Consider the following 21,917-nt stretch of genomic DNA (forward strand, 5'->3'; position numbering starts at 1 on the left):
ACCCCCCACCCCGCGCATACGCGAACTTCAGCGCTCGCGCTCCTCCCGCCCCCCCCCACCGCCCCCACCCCGCTGAGCGCTGCGGTGTGCGTTTTACGCTGGCTGACGGTGAATTGCCAGCCAGCGTGAAATCACGGGCGGCCGTTGCCCTCCTGACCGTTCCCGGGTCCGCCCACAGGGCCCACCAGGCGAGGGCAAAATTCTGCCCATGGCACTAAATCATTGGTGAGACCCTGAGTGTTGTTGGCGCTGAATATGAAAATAATATCATTCCCATCTAATGCTGTGAATTTGCAATATTTTCCACTCTAATACTTTAAGATAATTTTTGGGGTTTTTTTTTGCCATTACTTGGTTTGATTGGTAGCGCTTTGGGACTCAGTGGGTAGGTTGGCTTCACAGCTTTCTTGAAATTCTTCTTTTTCAACAAATTGGAAGTTGACTCTTCCTTTGAAACCTTAATCGTCAGAGCTCTGAAATTTAAAAAGAAATTGATCATAGAGGCTGACAGCTCTCTAACTAAAGGAGCATCGCTGATGTCATCCAATTCAGAGAGACTGACATTTTGAAAGGCTTCTGTGTTATGGCGGCAATTCTGAGGTACCAGCTCATGTCAAAGGATAACTTTAAAACAGCCTTATTTTGAAAAGCAACACTCTTATTGCATTCAGTAAATGTATCAAAACATCAAAATACAATGTGACCTCAACTGTTTGCACTTGTATTATGAGCTTCTTCCATTATCTACTCCCCCATTATAGATTGACTCCCTAACCTAATCTCCCATTATCAATTTATCCCATTATCTGTTCGATATAACAGGAGTTTTGGATGCACTTCATTTCCTTTTCTGCCAGCCCCACCTTATTTTTATCTATAACCAGCAGTTTTTAGTTAACCTACGTGGTGATTCATGAGATAACATCATTCATGATCCTGAGAACTGTTCTGTGTAACCCTGCTGCCTTTTTATGTTACAGACCCGTTGGCGGGAAAGGCAACTTGGGCACTGAGTTTAAAGTTAGCTTTTGGTCCGATTTCTAATGGATGTTTTTAAAATCAGTTCAAAGGAACACCTTCGGTCTGTCCGCAAGCATGACCCAGACCTTCCTGTCGCTTGCCATTTCAACACTCCACCCTGCTCTCATGCCCACATGTCCGTCTTTGGCCTGCTGCATTGTTCCAGTGAAGCTCAACGCAAACTGGAGGAACAGCACCTCATCTTCTGACTAGGCACTTTACAGCCTTCCGGACTGAATATTGAGTTCAACAATTTTAGATCATAAACTCTCTCCTCCATCTCCACCCCCTTTCCGATCCCCCTTTTTTCCAATAATTTATATAGATTTTTCTTTTCCCACCTATTTCCATTACTTTTAAATGTATTTCCATCCATTGTTTTATCTCTACCTTTTAACCTATTTCGATCCCTTCTCCCCACCCCACCCCCACTAGGGCTATCTGTACCTTGCTCGTCCTGCTTTCTACCCTTAATTAGCACATTCCTTAGATAATATCACCACTTTCAACACCTCTTTGACCTTTTGTCTATGACATCTTTTGGCTATCTCCACCTATCACTGGCCCTCTATCCAGCTCTACCTGTCCCAGTCCCTCTTAAACCAACTTATATTTCACCTCTTTTCTATTTTTCCTTAGTTCTGTTGAAGAGTCATACGGACTCAAAGCGTTGACTGTGTTCCTCTCCGCAGATGCTGTCAGACCTGCTGAGTTTTTCCAGGTATTTTTATTTTTGTTTTTAAAATTAATGTCCAGCTAGTTATAAAATCCTAATTCTTAGAGCATTATCATTGATTTACTTAAGGCAAGGCAATTGTGGACTGGTGGGTTGCTATTTGTGTTGCTACGAAGCTGAAACTGTGGATATTGGATTCAATCCAGGTAAAACTTGGACAGGGTAATTCTCAAAGTAGAAACCACAATTCCTTTGTCTGAAGCTTCCCTGGTTTTAACAGTTTGCTTTCTACCTAAATGAGCTCTCAGAGCCCCAACCTGCCTTAATTTAACCACAGGAAAAAAGCCATTAGGGCCACCAAACCTTATTATTTATTTAAAAGCAAAACACTGCGGATGCTGGAAATCCAAAACAGAAACAAAAATACCTGGAAAAACTCAGCAGGTCTGGCAGCATCTGCGGAGAGGAGCACAGTTAACGTTTCGAGTCCGAATGACCCTTCAACAGAACTAAGTAAAAATAGAAGAGAGGTGAAATATAAACTGGTTTAAAGGGGGGTGGGACAGGTAGAGCTGGATAGAGGGCCAGTGATAGGTGGAGATAACCAAAAGATGTCACAGACAAAAGGACAAAAAGAGGTGTTGAAGGTGGTGATATTATCTAAGGAATGTGCTAATTAAGGGTAGAAAGCAGGACAAGCAAGGTACAGATAGCCCTAGCGGGGATGGGGTGGGGTGAAGGAATCAAAAAAGGCTAAAAGGTAGAGATAAAACAATGGATGGAAATACATTTAAAAATAATGGAAGTAGGTGGGAAAAGAAAAATCTATAAAATTATTGGAAAAAAATTATTATTTTTTTAATTATATATATTTTTAAATATATTTTTCTTTTCCCACCAATATCTATTATTATTTTAAAAATTTATTTCCATTCATTGTTTTATACCCACCTTTTAGCCTCTTTCGATCCCCTCCCCCCACCCCACCCCCACAAGGGCCACTGTCACTTGCTCATCCTGCTTTCTACCCTTAATGTCACCATTAGCACATCCTCTAGCTAATATCACCACCGTCAACACCCCTTTGACCTTTTGTTTATGACATCTTTGGCAATCTCTCCCTTGCCTCCACCTATCCAGCCCCCCTTAAACAGCTTATATTTCACCACATTTCTATTTCTCGTTAGTTCTGATGAAGAGTCATACGGACTTGAAACATTAACTCTGTCTTTCTCGCCACAGAGACGCTGTCAGACCTGCTGAGTTTTCCCAGCAATTTTTGTTTTGGTCTCAGATTTCCAGCATCTGCAGTATTTTGCTTTTATAAAAGTAAGGATGTTATGCTTCAGTTATACAGGGCATTGGTGAGACCACATCGTGAATACTGTGTGCAGTTTTGGTCTCCTTATTTAAGGATGTAAACGCATTGGAGGCAGTTCAGAGGAGGTTTACTAGATTAATACCTGGAATAAGCGGGTTGTCTTATGAGGAAAGATTAGACAGACTGAGCTTATTTCCACTGGAGTATGGAAGAGTGAGGGGTGACTGATTGAAGTATATAAGATCCTGAACAGCATTGACAAGGTGGACGTGGAAAGGTTGCTTCCTCTGGTGAGTGAGTCCAGGACTAGGGAGCACTGTTTTAAAATTAAGGGCCGCCCTTTTAGGACAGAGGCGAGGGGAAATATCTTTTCTCAGAGGGTTGTGCGACTTTAGAGCTCTCTGCCTCAGAAGGCGGTGGAAGTGGGGTCTTTGGATATTTTTAAGGTGGCGGTAGATACATTTTTGTTAGGCAAGGGATCAAAGGTTATCGGGAGGATAGGTGGGAATGTGGAATTCGAAACATAAACAGATTAGCTGTGATCTTAATGAACGGTGGAGCCAATCGAGGGGCCAGATGGCCTACTTCTGCTCCTATCTCTTTTGTTTGTATGTATGTTCAAATGTAGCTTTAGATATTTTTCTTCTGTAAGTGTTTTTATATAATTCATCTTGAATGGTTTGTTTGATTTGGCTGCAAGGGGCACTTACATTGTTCTTCACAGGGGATGAATAGTCTCAGTGTTGCAGGCAAGGGTACAAGGTGATAAGAGGCTATTCTCAGTGGAGACAGTTTGTTCCTTCAGGTTTATCACAAGATGAGGATTGATGTGTACTAGGAAGGCTATTCAGCCTTTCTTCATGAGACAAGCTTTAGATGGGGAGAATTTTTAAAAAGGTGACGTGTTGCTTTATTTTAAAGTAAGTTTACAATGCAAAATGATATTTTCTTCCTTTTTCTCCAGACCTGAGAATTCACCTGGTTATTCACTTACAGAGGAACAGTCAGACTTGGAAATGTCCTGGCTTCAACTCTCACTATGTTGATTGCACAATAATGCATGTACTAACTTTTCATGAGAGGGTCCCTGCTCTTCCTGCTTCAAGCTTGTTGAACTTCCAGCTGATTGCTGTCGGGGATGTTTCAGGGGAGGTAAGGTTCTTTGTTTCCTCCCAGGACATTTTAGCTGTGGTGACAAAGAAAGTTCTGTTTCAATAACTGGTGCACAATTACACCTTGTACTGCATAAAATAAGTTGAATCATGTACAGAACTAAAGTGGCACCGCCACGAGTCTCAACCTTTCTCACAGGAGCTAAAACCAGGGGAGTTATGTTGAATGTGTGGGGTGTGTTTTCATCTAAGTCGCTACTGTTAGTGAAAAACACATGCTGTGGAGCTGATGAGGGGAAATCAGGATCTTCAATGCTAAAGTTAGCAAAAGGATGAAAATATACTTAAGACATTTTCAGCCTTAAGAAGCAACAAAATTATTATAGGGTAAATAATTTTGCATTTATCCTGTGTCTTTCACAACCTCAGGACACCCAAAAGTGCCTTACAGCCAATGAAGTGCTCTTGAAGTACAGTCATGGTTGCAATGTAGGAAACACAGCAGCCAATTTGCACATGACAAACTCCCACAATGTGATAATGGTGGATTATTTGTTTAGTGATGTTGGCTGAGGGATAATTATTGACCGGAACACTGGGGAGAACCCCTCTGCTCTCCTTTGAAGTAGTGCCATGGAATCATTAACGTTCACCTGAGAGGGCAGATGGGGCCCTCGGTTTAACGTCTCATCCAAAATTTAGCATCTCTGTCAGTGCAACACCCCTTCGCTAATGCACTGAGATTAACAGTCTGGATTACGTGCTCAGCCCTCTGGAGTGGGGCTTGACCTTACAACCTTCTGACTCAGAGGTGAGTGTGCTACCAAACTGGACCACAGCTGCTATCTAGCAAGAGTGGGTCCCTCTTGGCAGAGCTCATGCTAAACTGGATCATAGGCTTTCCTAACTACAGGAAGAAACATTGGACACATTTTACTATTCTGTGGCTCTGTGTTTAATCTATGCTAAAATCCCACCAGAAGCTGAGGGTCAGCCACTCAAAGTTTGTGTGGTGACACAGCAGTTACCAGTTTCAGACTGATAGTGGACGTTCAGTTCCCAGCCAGGCATTTGGCTTCACAGTGGCATCTTAACAGTGAGTGAGTGATGTGGGTCAAAACAAACCAAACCTGGCCTTTTCAAGTAAGTGAAAGCATGTTAATGGCTGAACTCCAGTATGGGAGCACTCAGCACATCACTCAACTGCAAGGTGATATGGGCTTTGCAAACTTAAGCAGAGAAACTTAGTCGCAAAGAACTTATATGCCCAGGAACCTTTGATTTTGTGAGACTGGCAAACTCAGGACTGCGAGTTCATCAGTAGCATATGCATGTCAATGCCTGCAGTAAGAAAGGCTGGCCAAATTGAAGGAGGAAAGGCTTTTAATACATTTCCTGTGAATGGAAGATGTGTGTACTGGAGTATTCTTGGTAAGTAGGATGGGCTGGCAGCTCTTAAAAGGCAGCTATTTGCCACCTTGCGTGTGCCTGATACAATACATAGATAAAGTTGCCTTGCCTTTAGCGGCCCAAGCTACTGGCTGGTCAACTTGCAAGCCACAGGATGCATTATCTCCCTTGGAGCTCCAAATTTAATGGGCAGCTTAGGGCCAAAGATGTGGAAAATCTCAGTTTAGGCAGGCTCCAGCTTCGGCCTCAACTCTCCCTGTGAGTGGCCTTGTTTACGACAGAGAGGGGCTCCAACTTCCACCACCATCACACCCACACCCTCCACCCTCAACACCTCATAAAAGTCCACGGGAAACGTCCACATTAGTCTGGGGCTGGTCTCTTCCAGATCCTGGAGGAGTTTGTCTACTCCCCAGCTCCTTGGCTGGGCCTTGCACTAGTGGATCCCGGTGGACCTCCTGGAGTGCAGCTGGAGAACTGAGAGGCTGGCTGTTGCACTGCTGGTCACTGACATCGGGGCTTTTGTTTAGTTGTGGTGGGGTGAAGTAGGGGTGGGGGAGGATGAGAAGGGAATCTTCCTAGTGAAGAACTAAACTTGCCTCCTCTGTCTAGGTTTTCCACTAGGGCCTCTCACATAGTCTCTGGTCCAAATGCAAGGGACTGGTGGATCCACCCAATGAAAATTACTTCTGGATACTGTGCATTTCTTAGCTTATGATAATACAAATTACTGTAAGTGCAATGGAAATGGATAAAAACACATTTTAAAAATGTCCACAGACATTCATTTACACCGTGGGAGTTCTTCACAAAGCGTGTCATCTCAAGGACCAAGCAATTGTAACATTGGCTTGGAACAGCTATAGAGGATAAAAACTGCTAACAAAGCTTAAAGATGTAACAGAAAATGAATATAGAATATATAGAATAAACCTCAGGACTTACATTCCATGAATTTATCCTAACTGATGTTATCTATATATTACACAAAATAAAACAACAATCTCAAACGTGGAGATAAACAACTGAAATACAGTACAGAATGAAAAGCCATATTTAGATAGTGTGAATGATTATCAAAGGCCTCCTTGAACTAAAACCCCTCAGGCAAATATTTTTTTTCTTCTTGAGCAACCAAGGTGAAAGAACAAGGCACAAAATGGCAGCACAGATGAAAGCTAATGAAACCGAGACTCGTGGAATAGGCTTAAGGACAGGAAACAGTCAGTCATGGTAAATGATTGTTTTTTCAGATGGGAGGATACAGAACCTGGAGGCATGACAGATAATGAGGGCGATACCAATCGATTGCAACATGTAGTAATCTGACGTGAATAAACAGCATGTGCTTCATTCTGAAATGGTCTCCTCGTCTACATAATCTTGATTACCAACTCACTTATCAGTGCAACTGTGTTTGCTGAACAAAGCGACCCAATGGAAGGCACGTAACAACTGGCGACGAGGCAAAATGCAATCCAGTTGATGACACCAAGGAAACCCGCAGAAATTAAATAGAAGTAAATCAGCCGTACCTTGCAGGTGATTGTAAGTACAGCCTTCATCATAGTCGTCAGAGCTATCTCCTTCCAGCATGCCACAGCTTGGCCTGTTTGATCAGACCACCGATGACTAGTCACAGTACATTAAACGCCTTGCATTCTCCTTTTTGGCCAACGACATATCGGGGGAGGAGAAGAGGTGGGCAATCCTCTTACCGACATGTGGCAGTAAAACATGCAGCCTAATTCGTAGTCTAACGGCACCCAACACCTCAGCTTCCTAGGGCTTTAATGAGTTGTGAAAAGCCGCTTTCAGCCGAAACCCTCGGTAACAACGCAGCGATTTAAATTTAATTCGCGGTGTCGCGCCCCTGGAGAGACAGTCGCTTGCTATGCAGCAGCCGTGAAACAACTGACAGAGCACCATGAGACCGGGACGTCGATTAATGACATGTTAAGAGACCGATTAGTATGTGCGATTAATGAAGGTGCCATTCAAAAAAAGGTTGTCGTTAGAAATGAATTTAGACCTCAGCAAGGTGCTGGAGTTGGCGTTCACAATGAAGAGCGCAGTCAGGGATTCAGAAGTAATCAAAGGAGCACAAAATGGTACCGTCCTTCATGTTGGGAGGGAGGCACCGGTTAGAAAAGGTGCAAAAGCACAGGACTCCATGGAAAGGCGGGAAACAGCCAACTTTAACAGACCAGCAAAAGGCAATGGTTTAACAGACAAAACTTACAATAATAATGACAGAAATGGAACCAGGCAGCCTGCAAACGAGCGACAATTTAAAAGAATTGAATGTTTCTTCTGCCATCGAGATAGACACATTATGCGACATTGTAAAGACAGACTCAGACACAACTTTAAGCAAAAATGTAGAAATCATGGAATCAACATAACAGAGGAACCAGAAGAAACAGAGTCAGATATTTACTCGTAATACAACTTAAAAATGGGTAAAACAGAGCCAATCTACGTGACAGTGAAAGTCAACGAGAAACCCATCCAAATGGAGGTGGATACAGGGGCATCCATGAGTTATGGGGGAAACATACATTCAAATATCTAAATGGAGGAGACCACCCATTAAATCTGGAAAATACAGACACTAAATTAAAGACGTATACCGGTGAAGACATATGAGTAAGAGGTATAAGCAAGGGTCCAGTGCAGTATGGAAATCAGTCTATTGATCTACCCCTAACAGAGATAGCAGACAGAGGACCGAGTCTCCTCGGAAGAAACGGTTTAAGAGAGATTAATCTTGAGAGACTACTGAGATCTCAATTGGAAGCAGGAAATGTTACTGTTTGGAAAAAGGAATATGTAAAGGCTCAACAAAAGGAACTCGTAGAGGTAATGCTTCAGGACAGAGTTCGAGTTGAAGTCAGTAACCTCCAAAAAGAAAAAGAAAACCTGCTGAAGGACTTTTATATAATGCAAGATTCCCTCAGATCCCAATTTGTACCACTAAAAAGGTATGAGGAAGAACAGGAAGAATCCAGCATTTCTCTGGATGGGATGAAGAATAAATTAGCCAAGAAAACACAACAATGCTTAATTCTCCAGGAAACAACTAACAAGTATAAGTGAAGAATCAGCTACGTGGAAGCCAAGAAGCTTTAAAAATAGAAACCCCTGAGTTTTCAAAGGAGCTGACAGATGAGGAAATGCTGGAAGACTCAAACCACTGAGTTCACTCAAACTGAGATCATACCTGAGCCTAATCTGGCCAATAGGGAAATTGAAAAGAAAGCTGAGAATAAAGTCAGCGCTGTCAAGGAGAAAACCCATCAAAAGAAGACACATAGGAAGATAAAACAGAATTACTAACAAGGCCCTGGAATTTTTTTTTACAAAACAGATCATACCGTTTTGAATTTAGCCTTGCCCAACATCCTGATCTTGAGAATCTTCCAGAGAGTTGACCTTCATATTGTTGAACTTGGAGGGGAGGGGCAGTAGGAGTGCATGTGATTGGGCCCGAAAGAGGGTGCAAACATTCCCATTGGAGTCTACAACACATGTGGAAGGAGCTCCCCTTGGTTTGGAAGTACCTGTAGGATTTGCTGAGCCTGAGAGGGTCAAAGAAACAAACTTACAGGCTCTCACTGGAGATCCTAGTGGACAGGTGACTCCTGAGAGGGAGGCCTCAGATAAACCATCTGAAGTCGTAGAACTACGGCGTTCAACACGTTTGAAGAAGCCTCCAGAGAGACTGAATTTGTAAATACTATATTTATGTAAATAGTTAATATATTCTAAAGATTGAAATTTGTATCTTCAAGTAAAGGGGGAGGGATGTGATAATCTGAGCTGCAATACACCTTTAAGAGAATGTGAGCAAATTGACCATGTGATTGTATTACCCAATTGCTGTGTAGCGCAGGCCACATTGTTAATCAGTATTGTTTAGAATAGATTTTGGTTTGAGAAGCACATGTGTTAGTGCTCCATTATTTATGTGAATAAACAGCATGTGCTTCATTTTACAATGGTCTTCTCATCTACATCATCTTGATTACCAACTCACTCATCAATAGATTGGCATGCAACCGTGTTCGCTGTGCAAAGTGACCCGATGGAAGGAACATAACACAACAGGACAGAGATAGGCTGGTAGAATGGGCAGACAAAGTGGCAGATGGAATTTAATACAGAGAAGTGTGAGGTAATGCATTTTGGTAGAAGGGATGGGATGACAATATAGACTTAATGACATAGTTCTAAAGAATGTGCAGGGATGGAAGCACCTGATGGTTCATGTGCATAGATCTTTGAAGGTGGCAGACATAATGAGAAAGTTGTTCTGGACCTTTAAAAAGCTCTGGTTAGGCCACAACCAGAGAACTGTGTCCATTTCTGGTCACCACACTGTAGGAAGGATGTGAGGGTCTGTTAGAAGGTGCAGAGAAGATTTACCAGAATAGTTCCAAGGATGAGAAGTTTTAGCCACAAGGGTAGGCTCGAAAAGCCATAGCTGTTTTCCTTGGAGCAAAGGAGATTGAGGGGAGATTTGAACAAGGTGTACAACATTATGACAGGTTTATATAAGGTAGGCAAAGAAAAGTTGTTCCAATTATTGTAGCTGATGTTATAAGAACTAGGGAGCACAGATTTAACGCTTTGGGCAAGAGATACAGGGGAAGATGTGAGGAAGAGCTTTTTTTACACAGTAAGTGGTATTAACCTGGAACTCACTGCCTATGAGGATGGCAGAGGTGGGAACAATCAATGATTTCAAAAAGAAAATGGATGGGTACTTGAGGGAAATAAGCATACGAGGCTTGTGATCCCTTTCGCCCCAAGAGCTATATCTGACTCCTTCTTGAAAACATACAATGTTTTGGCCTCAACTACTTTCTGTGGTAGCGAATTCCACAGGCTCACCACTCTCTGGGTGAAGAAATTTCTCCTCATCTCAGTCCTAAATGGTCTACCCCATATCCTCAGACTGTGACCCCTAGTTCTGGACTCCCCCACCATTGGGAACATCCTTCCTGCATCTACCCTGTCTAGTCCTGTTAGAATTGTATAGGTTTCTATGAGATCCCCCCTCATTCTCCTGAACTCCAGCGAATATAATCCTAACCGACTCAATCTCTCCTCACATGTCAGACCCGCCAACCCAGGAATCAGTCTGGTAAACCTTCGCTGCACTCCCTCTATAGCAAGAACATCCTTCCTCAGATAAGGAGACCAGTACTGCACACAATATTCCAGGTGTGGTCTCACCAAGGCGCTGTATAATTGCAGCAAGACATCCCTGCTCCTGTACTCGAATCCTCTCGCTATGAAGGCCAACATACCATTTGCCTTCTTTACCACCTGCATGCTTACCTTCAGCGACTGGTGTACGAGGGCACCCAGGTCTCATTGCACATTCCCCTCTCTCAATTTATAGCCATTCAGATAATAATCTGCCTTCCTATTTTTGCTACCAAAGTGAATAACCTCAGGTTTATCCACATTATACTGTATCTGCCATGCATTTGCCCACTCATTCAGCTTGTCCAAATCACACTGAAGCACCTCTGCATCCTCCTCACAGCTCAACCCTCCCACCCAGTTTTGTGTCATCTGCAAATTTGGAGATATTACATTTGGTTCCCTCATCTAAATCATTCATATGTATTGTGAATAGCTGGGGTCCCAGCACCGATCCCTGCGGTACCCCACTAGTCACTGCCTGCCATTCAGAAAAAGACATGTCTATTCCTACTCTTTGTTTCCTGTCTGACAACCAGCTTTCTATCCACCTCAATACACTACCCGCAATCCCATGTGCTTTAATTTTACACGCTAATCTCTTATGTAGGACTTTGTCAAAACCTTTCTGAAAGTCCAATTAAACCATATCCACTGGCTCCCCCTCATCAACTCTACTAATTACATCCTTGAAAAATTCCAGGAGATTTTTCAAGCGTGATTTCCCATACATAAATCCATGCTGACTTTGTCCGATTCTGCCACTGTTTTCCAAGTGCTCATCTATTAAATCTTTTATAATGGACTCTAGAATTTTCCCCTCTACCGACATCAGGCTGACTGGTCTATAATTCCCTGTTTTCGCTCTACTCCCTTTTTAAATAGTGGGGTTACATTAGCTACCCTCCAATCTGTAGGAACTGTTCCAGAGTCTATATAATCTCGGAAGATGACCAGCAATGCATCCACTATTTCTAGGGCCACTTCCTTAAGTACTCTGGGATGTAGATTATCAGGCCCTGGGGATTTATTGGCCTTCAATCCCATCCATTTCGCCAACACCATTTCCCTACTAATTCTGATTTCTTTCAGTTCCTCCCTCTCACTAAACCCTGTGTTCCCCAACATTTCTGGTATGTTATTAGTGTCCTCCTTTGTGAAGACAGAACCAACATATGTATTTAGTTGGTCAGCCATTTCTTTGTTCCCCATTATAAATTCCCCTGTTTCTGACTATAAGGGATCTACATTTGTCTTCACCAATCTTTTTCTCTTCACATACCTATAGAAACTTTTACAGTCAATTTTTATGTTCCCCGCAAGCTTACTCTTGTACTCTATTTCCCCCTTCTTAATCAATCCTTTGGTGCTCCTTTGCTGAATTCCAAAATGCTCGCAATCCTCAGGTCTGTTGTTTTTTCTGCCCAATTTGTATGCCTCTTCCTTGGATCTAATACTATCTCTAATTTCCCTTGTAAGCCATGGTTTGGCCACCTTTCCTATTTTACTTTTGCGCCAGACAGGAATAAACAATTGTTGCAGTTCACCCATGCGCTCTTTGAACATTTGCCGTTGCCTATCCACCGTCATCCCTTTGAGTAACGTTTCCCAATCCATCATAGCCAACACGTGCCTCATACCATCGTATTTTCCTTTATTAAGATTCAGGACCCTAGTCTTAGAATCAACTATGTCACTCTCCATCTTGATGAAGAATTCTATCATATTATGGTCGCTCATCCCCAATTATTCCTTTCTCATTACACAATACCCAGTCTAGGATGGCCTGTTCTCTAGTTGGTTCCTCAACGTAGTGGTCCAGAAAACCATCCCGTATACACTCCAGGAATTCCTCCTCTACGGTATTGTTACTAATTTGATTTGCCCAATCTATATGCAGATTAAAGTCACCCATAATTACAAATGTTCCTTTATTGCATGCATCTCTAATTTCCTGTTTAATGCCATTCCCATCTTCACCACTACAGTTTGGGGGTCTATATACAACCCCCACTAACGTTTTTTACCCCTTAGTGTTTCTCAGCTCTACCCATACAGATTCCACATCGTCGGAGTCAATATCTTTCCTCACTATTGCGTTAATTTCCTCTTTAACCAACAATGCAACTCCACCGCCTTTTCCTTTTTGTCTGTCCTTCCTAAATACTGAATACCCTTGGATGTTCAGTTCCATTCCTGGTCACCCTGCAGCCATGTCTCCATAATCCCGACTATATCATACCTGTTTACATCTATTTGCGCGGTTAATTGATCCACTTTATTGCGAATGCTCCTTGCGTTAAGGCCCAAAGCCTTAAGGCTTGTCTTTTTATCATTACTGATCCCGTTCCCACTATTTTTCACTGAGGCCCTGTTTGATTCTTGCCCTTGATTTCTCTGCCTATCATTTTCTTATTCTTCCCCTTTCTGTCTTCTGTTCTTGTCCTTGATTCCCCCATCCTCTGACTCCTTGCATAGGTTCCCATCCCCCTGCCATTTTAGTTCAAACCCTCCCCAACCACTCTAGCAAATATTTCCCCTAGGACATCAGTCCCGGTCCTGCCAGGTGTAACCTGTCCAGTTTATACTGGTCCCACCTCCCTCAGAACTGGTCCCAATGTCCCAGGAATCTGAAACCCTCCCCCTCACACCATCTCTTCAGCCACGTATTCATCCGATGTATCCTGCTATTTCTACTCTGACTAGCACGTGGCACTGGTAGTAATCCTGAGATCACTACCTTTGAGGTCCTACTTTTCAACTTACTTCCTAACTCCCTATATTCTGCTTTTAGGACCTCATCCCTTTTCTTACCTATGTCGTTTGTACCAATGTGTACCACGACCACTGGCTATTCACCCTCCCCCTTCAGAATGTCCTGTAGCTGCTCTGAGATACCAGGGAGGCAACATACCATCCTGGAGTCTCATTTGCAGCCACAGAAATGTCTATCTATTCCCCTTACAATTGAATCCCCTATAACTACTGCATTCCCACACTTTTTACTCCTCCCCTGTGCAGCAGAACAAACGTGGTGCAATGAATTTGGCTGTTGCTGCTTTCCCCTGAGAGGCCATTCCCCCCAACCGTATCCAAAGTGGTATATCTGTTTTGCAGGGGAATAGCCACAGGAGATTCCTGCACTGCCTGCCTAGTCCTCTTGCTCTGCCTGGTGATCACCCATTCCCTTCCTGCCTGTGGACTCTTAGCCTGCGGTGTGATCACCTCTCTCTACGTGCTACCCACGATGGTCTCCGCCTCGTGGATACTCCACAGTGTCCCCAGCCGCCGCTCCAGCTCCGAAACCCGGGCTGGAGACACTTTCCACACACATGCTGGCCCCGGGCACTGGAAATGTTCCCGGCTTCCCACATAGAGCAGGAGGAGCACACCACAGCTTTGAGCTCTCCTGCCATGACTTACCCCTGTAATTTAAATTAAACCTTTTGGAAGATACTTAACATCAAATAATATCTATTACTCTGGGGCCCTTCTTCCCTGCTCCTCGATGTTACAGAATATAGCCTTTACAAATGATGAGTCACAAAATAAGACCTTAAAAACTATAAGCGATAAAAGTAGTAAATACTTACTCATGGTACTCAAAGGATCACCTCGTTCCCTCTTCACCGAACTCCCTCAGTCACCAAACTCCAACTTAAGCACTCTACTGCAGCCCAAAGCAGCACTCCAGTGCAGACAAAGTCAGCACTGTGAGATGACCTGTTTTTACACTCTCTGAATTTCACCTCTGAAAACCTGTTTAAGCCAGTTATCTAATTAACTAGTTGTAGCAGCAAGCAGAGCCAGTATAAACCCTGTTTTAAAACTGGCCTAAAACTCACCTTCTTCCAATCCAAACAGCAACTTATAATTAATTACTACATTAAAGAAAGACTAGACTTTAGACAGAAATTAACCCTTAAATTCCCTCAGTCACCAAATTCCAACTTAAGCACTCTACTGCAGCCCAAAGCAGCACTCCAGTGCAGACCCCATGGGCTGCTCCTGTATCTGAAGAGTCGCGAATAGTGCTGAACATCGTGCAATCATCAGCGAACGTCCCCACTTCTGAACTTATGAGGAAAGGAAGGATAAGATAAGGAAGGAAGGATAGGTAAGAATGCAGATTACAAATCATTTGAAATGAGCCTTAAATAAACAGAAACAAGATAATCAGTAAAAATTTCAGTAACTTTCTGATGAACTATAGTATTTCCTTTGTATAAAATTCCTCAAATTTCAGAGGGGGTACCTTGGATGGAGTGTTGCTTAGGAAGCGCATTGGGGTGTCTTTTCCATCCAGGTCATTGAGATCAGGAATTGGATTGTTGGCAATGATAGCAGAAGCTCTGTCCTGGTTGGACTCAGAGGCCCGGTTCATTAGACCCAGGCTGTTCCTCATGTGGCTGACACATTTCTGAAACTGGGCTTGGTGCAGCTTCTGAAAATCTTGCTCCTGTCGAAAACGAAAAGAAGGAATGCGGTTATTATTCGTGATCAGCCTCTGGGATTTGTGCACACAGAGCTGGCACTGATGTAAGTTAGTAAGAAAGTAGGAATAGGTAGAGGTCATTCAGCCTCTCGAGCCCATTCTGCCATTCAGGTAAATCCTGGCTGGTCCGAATCTCAACTCCACTTGGCTGTCTCTCTTCCATATGCGTAATTAACAAAATTCTATCAGTATCAGGGCTGAAGTTTTCAATTTCAAAAGCCTCAACAGCTTTTTGGTGGATAAATTTGTGTAAAGAAGTGCCTCCTGACTTAACCCTTGGCCGAGCTCTAATTTTGAGGTTATGACCAATTATTCTGAACTCTCCAACCAAAGGAAAGTTTCTCTTTACTAACCAATCAAATACTTTAATAACTTTAAATACTTCAATTAGATCACTGTTTAAATTTCTCGACTCGAGGGGTTTCCAGTCTAGGGAGCCTGTTGCCATAACTTCACCCCTTTTGCCCTGGTACCATTCTGGTGAATCAGCACTGCATCCCCTGAGCAGTAGGCTCAGTCAGCTGGGCTAGACGGGGAGGCGCTGCAACAAACAATCGGTATTTTAGACTAAGATCAAAGGACTCCTGTCTGATCAGCTCCATCCAGTGACCACCCCTGGTTGGATAGTGGGTGACTGAACAACAATGACTTCAGCTGCTGAATGACGTGTTGACACTCCAGCCTGAAGTGGGATCACTTGTCTGAGGCACATGTGGCCAATGGCTGGCTCACCCACTGCTTGTGTGCAAGTGCTACACACAAATCGAGTACAACCATATCCCACGCAGGAGAGAAGAGAGAAAAATAATACTCCTCGGGATTTGGCATTCTCTTTGAGATGTTTATTTTAGTTTTGCTGCCGATTCTTAGAATCATAGAATGATACAGTGCAGGAGGAGGCCATTTGACCCATCATGCATGTGCTGGCTCTTTGGTAGAGCTCGCCAAGTAGTCCCACTTCCTTGTTCTTTCCCTATTGCGTTGCAAAGCTATCTATCCCTTTCCAGTATTTATCCAATTCTCTTTTGAATCTGTTTCAACCAGCATCTCAGGTAGTGTTTGGAAGCATGCTTAGAAAGTAGGTTATTTTTGTGCCCAAAGTAATTGTGAACAATTCTGGGATGAGTGAGCGCATTCAACTCATGATTGAAAATCTCATTGTATCTGCATAACAAAGTGCAGCTAACAAGGTGCATGGTTCTCCTGCTGTCAACTGCATTGTCAACGGTATTATAAACCCATCAATTCATAACAACAAAAAACTACTGCGGATGCTGGAAATCCAAAACAAAAACAAAATTACCTGGAAAAACTCAGCAGGTCTGGCAGCATCGGCGGAGAAGAAAAGAGTTGACGTTTCGAGTCCTCACGACAGTTCTGCCGAAGGGTCATGAGGACTCGAAACGTCAACTCTTTTCTTCTCCGCCGATGCTGCCAGACCTGCTGAGTTTTTCCAGGTAATTTTGTTTTTGTTTTCCATTAATTTATAACTCTGTTATCAAACTGAACTGCCTGTTCAAACAAGGAGCAGGGCTTGCTGCCAGGATTAGCTTTGTTCAGAAGCTAGGTCTCAGCAGAGCCCAACATTCACAGAGACAGGCAACTGATGACAAATGTAAAAAAGAGGTTGCTCCATAGTTTCCAGACAGCTCACTTCTGCTCCCTGTGCATTCCATGCATGTAGGGTCTCGTAAAATGGTAATTCTGAATCTAGCTGTACTTTTCGCATAAAATATAGCAAAGTATCTCTTCTGCACATGTGCAGGATGTATGGCTATGCAGAATAGGTGGATGTCAATGTGGGGCAGAGCTGGAAACGCTGCTTTAGGAGATACTGGGGGCTAGTCCCTGAAAACATTGGCATTCCCACTCAATGTAATGCAGGCAGCACACCAACTTCATGGTGCCTGCTCTTTTGAATGATTGCTGCACGTGGCCAGTGCTAACTGCTCTGTTCATTGGCTGCGTACATCAGCAGGGAGTCCAAAGTTGCAGCTTCCTAGTGCCACTTAAAGTTAGTCTACACTGCTTAAAGCGGAGGTGCTTTATGGCTGGAGCAGGTATTGGCAATCATAAAGGGATTGAATCTGACCTTGGAAACAATGGCACAACATGGCAGAGAACCTACTCCAAGTTTTCTAGATGCTGCACTGGGGGCTTTGGTGGAGGAGGTGAAAGGTAGGAGAGATGTGCTATATCTACAGGAGGCCTGGAGGCCTCTGGACACACGTTCAAAAGGAAGTGAGAGCAGAAAGCTATGGGTCAATGACAGGAGTCAAGCCCCAAGGACCTGGATGCAGTGCCACAAGTAGTTCAATGACGTCATGCAGGTTAAGATCAGTGAGTGCATCTTCATATCCCACCAAGGGCACCATGAGCCTCACACACTGCTCAGTGCACCACACACCTATTACTCACCTACCAACAATCTCTCTCAACCAGGGCTCATATGCTTCACCTCACCCTTACAAAATTACACAAGGGGGAGATGGTGGCGTAGTGGTAATGTCACTGGCCATTCAAGAGGTCAGGCTAATTCTTTGGGGACGTGGATTTAAATCCCACCAATTTAAATTTACTTTATAAAGCTAGTCTCAGTTACACCAAAAACTATCACCGATTGTTGTAAAAACCCATCTGGTTCACTACTGTCCTTCAGGGAAGGAAATCTGCCATCATTGCCTGGTCTGGCCTACATGTGACTCCAGACCCACAGCAATGTGGTTGACTCTTAACTGCCCGCTGAAATGTCCTAGCAACTCACTCAGTTGAAGGGCAATTAAGGATGGACAACAAATGCTGGTCTTGCCAAATCCCTTGAAAGAATAAAGAAAAAAAGCCTCACACCCACATCTCTCAACCAAGACAGCTTCACCACCCAAACACATTACAACACACTCACTGAAATATTTTCAACTCTGTTGCAGGGCGGTGATGCACAACCAGAGGCAGCAGGAGCTAACTGGCATGTGACACTGGCGCCTACATGCCCTAAACCCCATGGAGGAGATGGTGCTGGCCATCATTGGGGTGCCAATTGGTGAGGTCCATGGCATGCAGTGGAGCTGAAACCAAAGATAATGCTATCCTCATACCCAATCCTCCTTTACACATGTCACTTCCCTCTTTCCACACTCTCTTCTGATTTACAAGCTGCAGACAGTGTAAGCATGTACTTCTTACTTTCCATACCATCCTCCCATCTAGCTGGCATAACAACCCTACTCTTGTGCCGTTCAGGTGCCCATGAGGTCCCACATGACCAGACAGTGCAGGAGCACCAACAAGGAACACGTGGTGAGACCGGGCGCGAGTGGGTCACAGCCAGGGCAAGGGGCAAGGATTACAGGTGGGCAGGTAGCTGCAGGGCGAGGTCACACATGGGCTCTGCTGCAGAGGATTCAGATAAGCACTTCAATGGGGCCAGCAACAGAGGAACGCTGGTGCATATGCACAATTAAATGCATAGCACATTGGGAAGGCCGACAGAAAGCCTGTGGTCAATGTCAAGGAGCACAGAGGAGTGCAGCACAGACTTGGCACAGGGTGTTGTGCAGAGCTTAAAGCACATCCTCTCCATATGGAAAGGGGGCCAACTCTGTATGCACATGTAATCTCAACCATGGTGCAGTATCTCACAGCTGATGTCTCAGCTTCTACTGCAACACAAGCAGCAGCCACCCAAAGTTTGAATGCTGTAGTGGAAGCTCAGGTTTCTGCCATGCAAGCTAAGACTACTGCCAACAAAGCTGTGACCACCAGTGTTCAAAGAGACCTGAAAGGGCAGGCGGGATCTCAGTTTAATGTCTCATTGCAAAAATGCCACCTCCGACAATTCATCACTTCCATTATAAGCTTCAGCAATCACAAGCATGCTTATACTGAAAAATGCTTACCCAGGGGGTCGATAGAAACTTTTGTAAATACCAAAGCAGATTTTTATCTTACAATTATTGCATTAAGCTGCGCTGAAATCAGTCTGACTAGGGGCAATGCAGATGTAGGGCGGAATCATTTTGGACCAGTGCAGGCAACTTTGGAGGCACAAAAGTTTACTGATTGTAATGTGCTTTAGGAAAGCTAGTCTCTATGGAGATGTTTATGATTTAATAGGATCTAACTGATGTCCAATGAAAAATAATTTCTCAGATTTTAAAAAATTTGTTCTTTCACAGGATGGGGGCATCGCTGGCTGGGCCAGCATTTATTGCCCATCCCTAACTGCCTTTGAGAAGTGGTGAGCTGCCTTCTTGAACTACTGCAGTCCATGTAGTGCAGGTCCACCCATAGTGTTGCTAGGGAGGGAGTTCCAGGATTTTGACCCAACAACAGTGAAGGAACGGCGATATATTTCCAAGTCGGGATGGTATGTAGCTTGGAGGTGGTGGTGTTCCCTTGCATCTGCTGCCCTTGTTCAGCGAGGTGGAAGAGGTCGTGGGTTTGGAAGGTGCTGTCAAAAGAGCCTTGGTGAATTGCTGCAGTGCATCTTGTAGATGGGACACACTGCTGCTACTGTGCGTCATTGATGGGGGGAGTGAATGTCTGTGGTGGTGAATGGGGTGCCAGTCAAGCGGGCTGCTTTGTCCTGGATGGCGTCAAGCTTCTTGAGGGTTGTGGGAGCTGCACTCATCCGGGCAAGTGGAGAGTATTCCATCACACTCCTGACTTGAGCTTTGTAGATGATGGACAGGCTTTGGGGAGTCAGGAGATGAGTTTTCTCTTTTGTTTCAAAGGTTTTACTACATAGTGCAGTCCATTTCAGTGCATTGTAACTGTGCTGAAATGCATTTGCAGGCACTCCTTAGCAGTACCAGGCAAGCAAGAGTAACAATAAGAACAAATATGGCACCAGCTGGGGCAAGCTCAGGCTAACAAAGGTCTCACAAAGACACTTTCTTATTTGAAAAGGAAGAACAGGCAGGGCTGTGGCACTAGGTGAACTGCTCCTTTGGAGAGGCTGAACGACTGGCTGAATGGCCTCCTCCTGTGCTGTGATTCTGTGAATATAGGCCGGAGTGGCTGGGCTGGGGGATCGGGGGGGTGTGGTGTTGGGATAGGTTGGAATGGGATGGCTGGAGTTGGAATGGGCTGGCGTGGGTTGGACTGGTGTCAACAGACACTGAGTATAACCTCCTGGGAGCTCAAAATTATCCATTTGGGAAAATTAAACTTAATTAAAAATCATCCAGAAGCACAATTTTTTTTAAAGAAGCATTTAAATGGATTCGAAATCTAACCTCATTTCGACAATGGAAGAGAAATGGTTGGGTTAGTCGCATTTACTAATCTCCTTATTCTTCAAAATGCTGGAAGATAGCCTCCCAGAAAGGGCCAGAAAATCCAAACATCCTGGGTGGGATATGTCCACAGACTGAGTAAAAAATAAACTTTCTACCATGAAGCTCACTTCTCCCTTCAGAAATTTCTAAATTCATCACTGGTACAGTGTGCAGAAGACTCCCCTCTCTGACCCCTTTCCACTACAAAGTACAACAGATGGACTATTACCGATTGTCCTTTGGGACTTCCATGCAGTGCACCTGATGCTGCCTGAGTTTTTTCCTGTTGTCAGTGTATGTGAGGTCTGCACCCGAGCAACCGATGAACAGCCACTCTTTAAACAGTCTGAGATGCGCTGTCACAACACACAGCTTTTGGCCCATTTATATTCCCACTCGCTCTAAATGGATCATTCCTCCAATTCACAAGTCTGGAGATATTCAAGACGCAGAACACTCTTCATGTTAATGTTTATAAAGGCTAATGACATCGCTTAAAAAAAATCCTGTTGAATTATCCTCCTAAGGGTTGTTTATTACTCTGGGAATGCTTTTTAAGACAAGTGGGCTGTCAGTTCACAGGGATAATCAAGGGCTTCTTCCTTTACATGTCAAGCTGCAAGCCGTCGTGTGGAAATCGAGGGGCATGTGCTCTACCTTCTCCTCCATATATCCTAGGAATAGATGGGTGCATGAGGAATTGTTATTTTTCATTCATATCTTCAATGTGAAACTAATTTTCAACAGCCAGCTGTAGGGTCAATGGGCAGAATTTAGCCCTTCATGGCCGGGCGGGCCCCACTGGCTTGGTGGCGGTCAGGCAGCCGAACTCTGCCGCCGAAACGGGCCCCGCCGCCATTTTGAGTGGGCGGCTTGCCCGATAGCGCTTCCTGTGCGGAGGGGGGGTGGGGGGGGAGGGAGAGGAGGGAATCCCCAACTGTCAAAGTGCGATCTTTCACGCATGCGCACGAAAGAGCGCACTGCTCCCTGAGACGAAGTGCTGCCTCAGGGAGAGCGCTGGCAGTTTGATAAACTTAAAAAAATAGAAAAATAAAAAAATTATTAACATGTCCCCCTCATGTGACAATGTCACACGAGATGGGACATGTTCATAAATATGACTAAAGCTTTATTAAACTTTTAAAAAACTGACATGGAACCTCATCCTGCCAGTGGATGAGGTTTCATGTTTTTTCAGAAGCCCGCTGGGGCTCCTGGCCTGCCCGCCAGCCTTAAGGTTGGACGGGCAGGTCCTTTAAGTGTCTTAATTATCTTGTCAATGGCCTCAATTGGCCATTGACAGGTCGGCGGGTGGACAGCTGATTGCTTTATTAGTTTATTTAGTTGGCCAATTGTGCTGACCTTGAGATCCACCCAATCAAGTAGACCC

The 21,917-nt window shown here is 44.2% G+C and overlaps 1 protein-coding gene across 6 annotated transcripts in view; it reads right to left on the bottom strand.

The window, feature by feature from the left end:
- Positions 1-21,917, bottom strand: part of LOC144687227 (uncharacterized) — an 84,416-nt gene that overhangs the window by 11,741 nt on the left and 50,758 nt on the right. For 4 of the 6 annotated variants that reach the window (XM_078553037.1, XM_078553035.1, XM_078553034.1 and 1 more), the window contains 3 exons: positions 15,009-15,212; positions 4,088-4,203; positions 352-473 (listed from right to left, as the gene is read on the bottom strand). In XM_078553037.1, coding sequence (XP_078409163.1) covers positions 352-473; positions 4,088-4,203; positions 15,009-15,212 — 442 coding nt within the window. The remainder of the gene's footprint in view (positions 1-351; positions 474-4,087; positions 4,204-15,008; positions 15,213-21,917) is intronic. The other 2 variants (XM_078553038.1, XM_078553039.1) reach the window with 2 other exon arrangements.

Source organism: Cetorhinus maximus, chromosome 12 (assembly GCF_964194155.1).
Source record: "Cetorhinus maximus chromosome 12, sCetMax3.hap1.1, whole genome shotgun sequence".
In the NCBI taxonomy this organism is placed as follows: domain Eukaryota; kingdom Metazoa; phylum Chordata; class Chondrichthyes; order Lamniformes; family Cetorhinidae; genus Cetorhinus; species Cetorhinus maximus.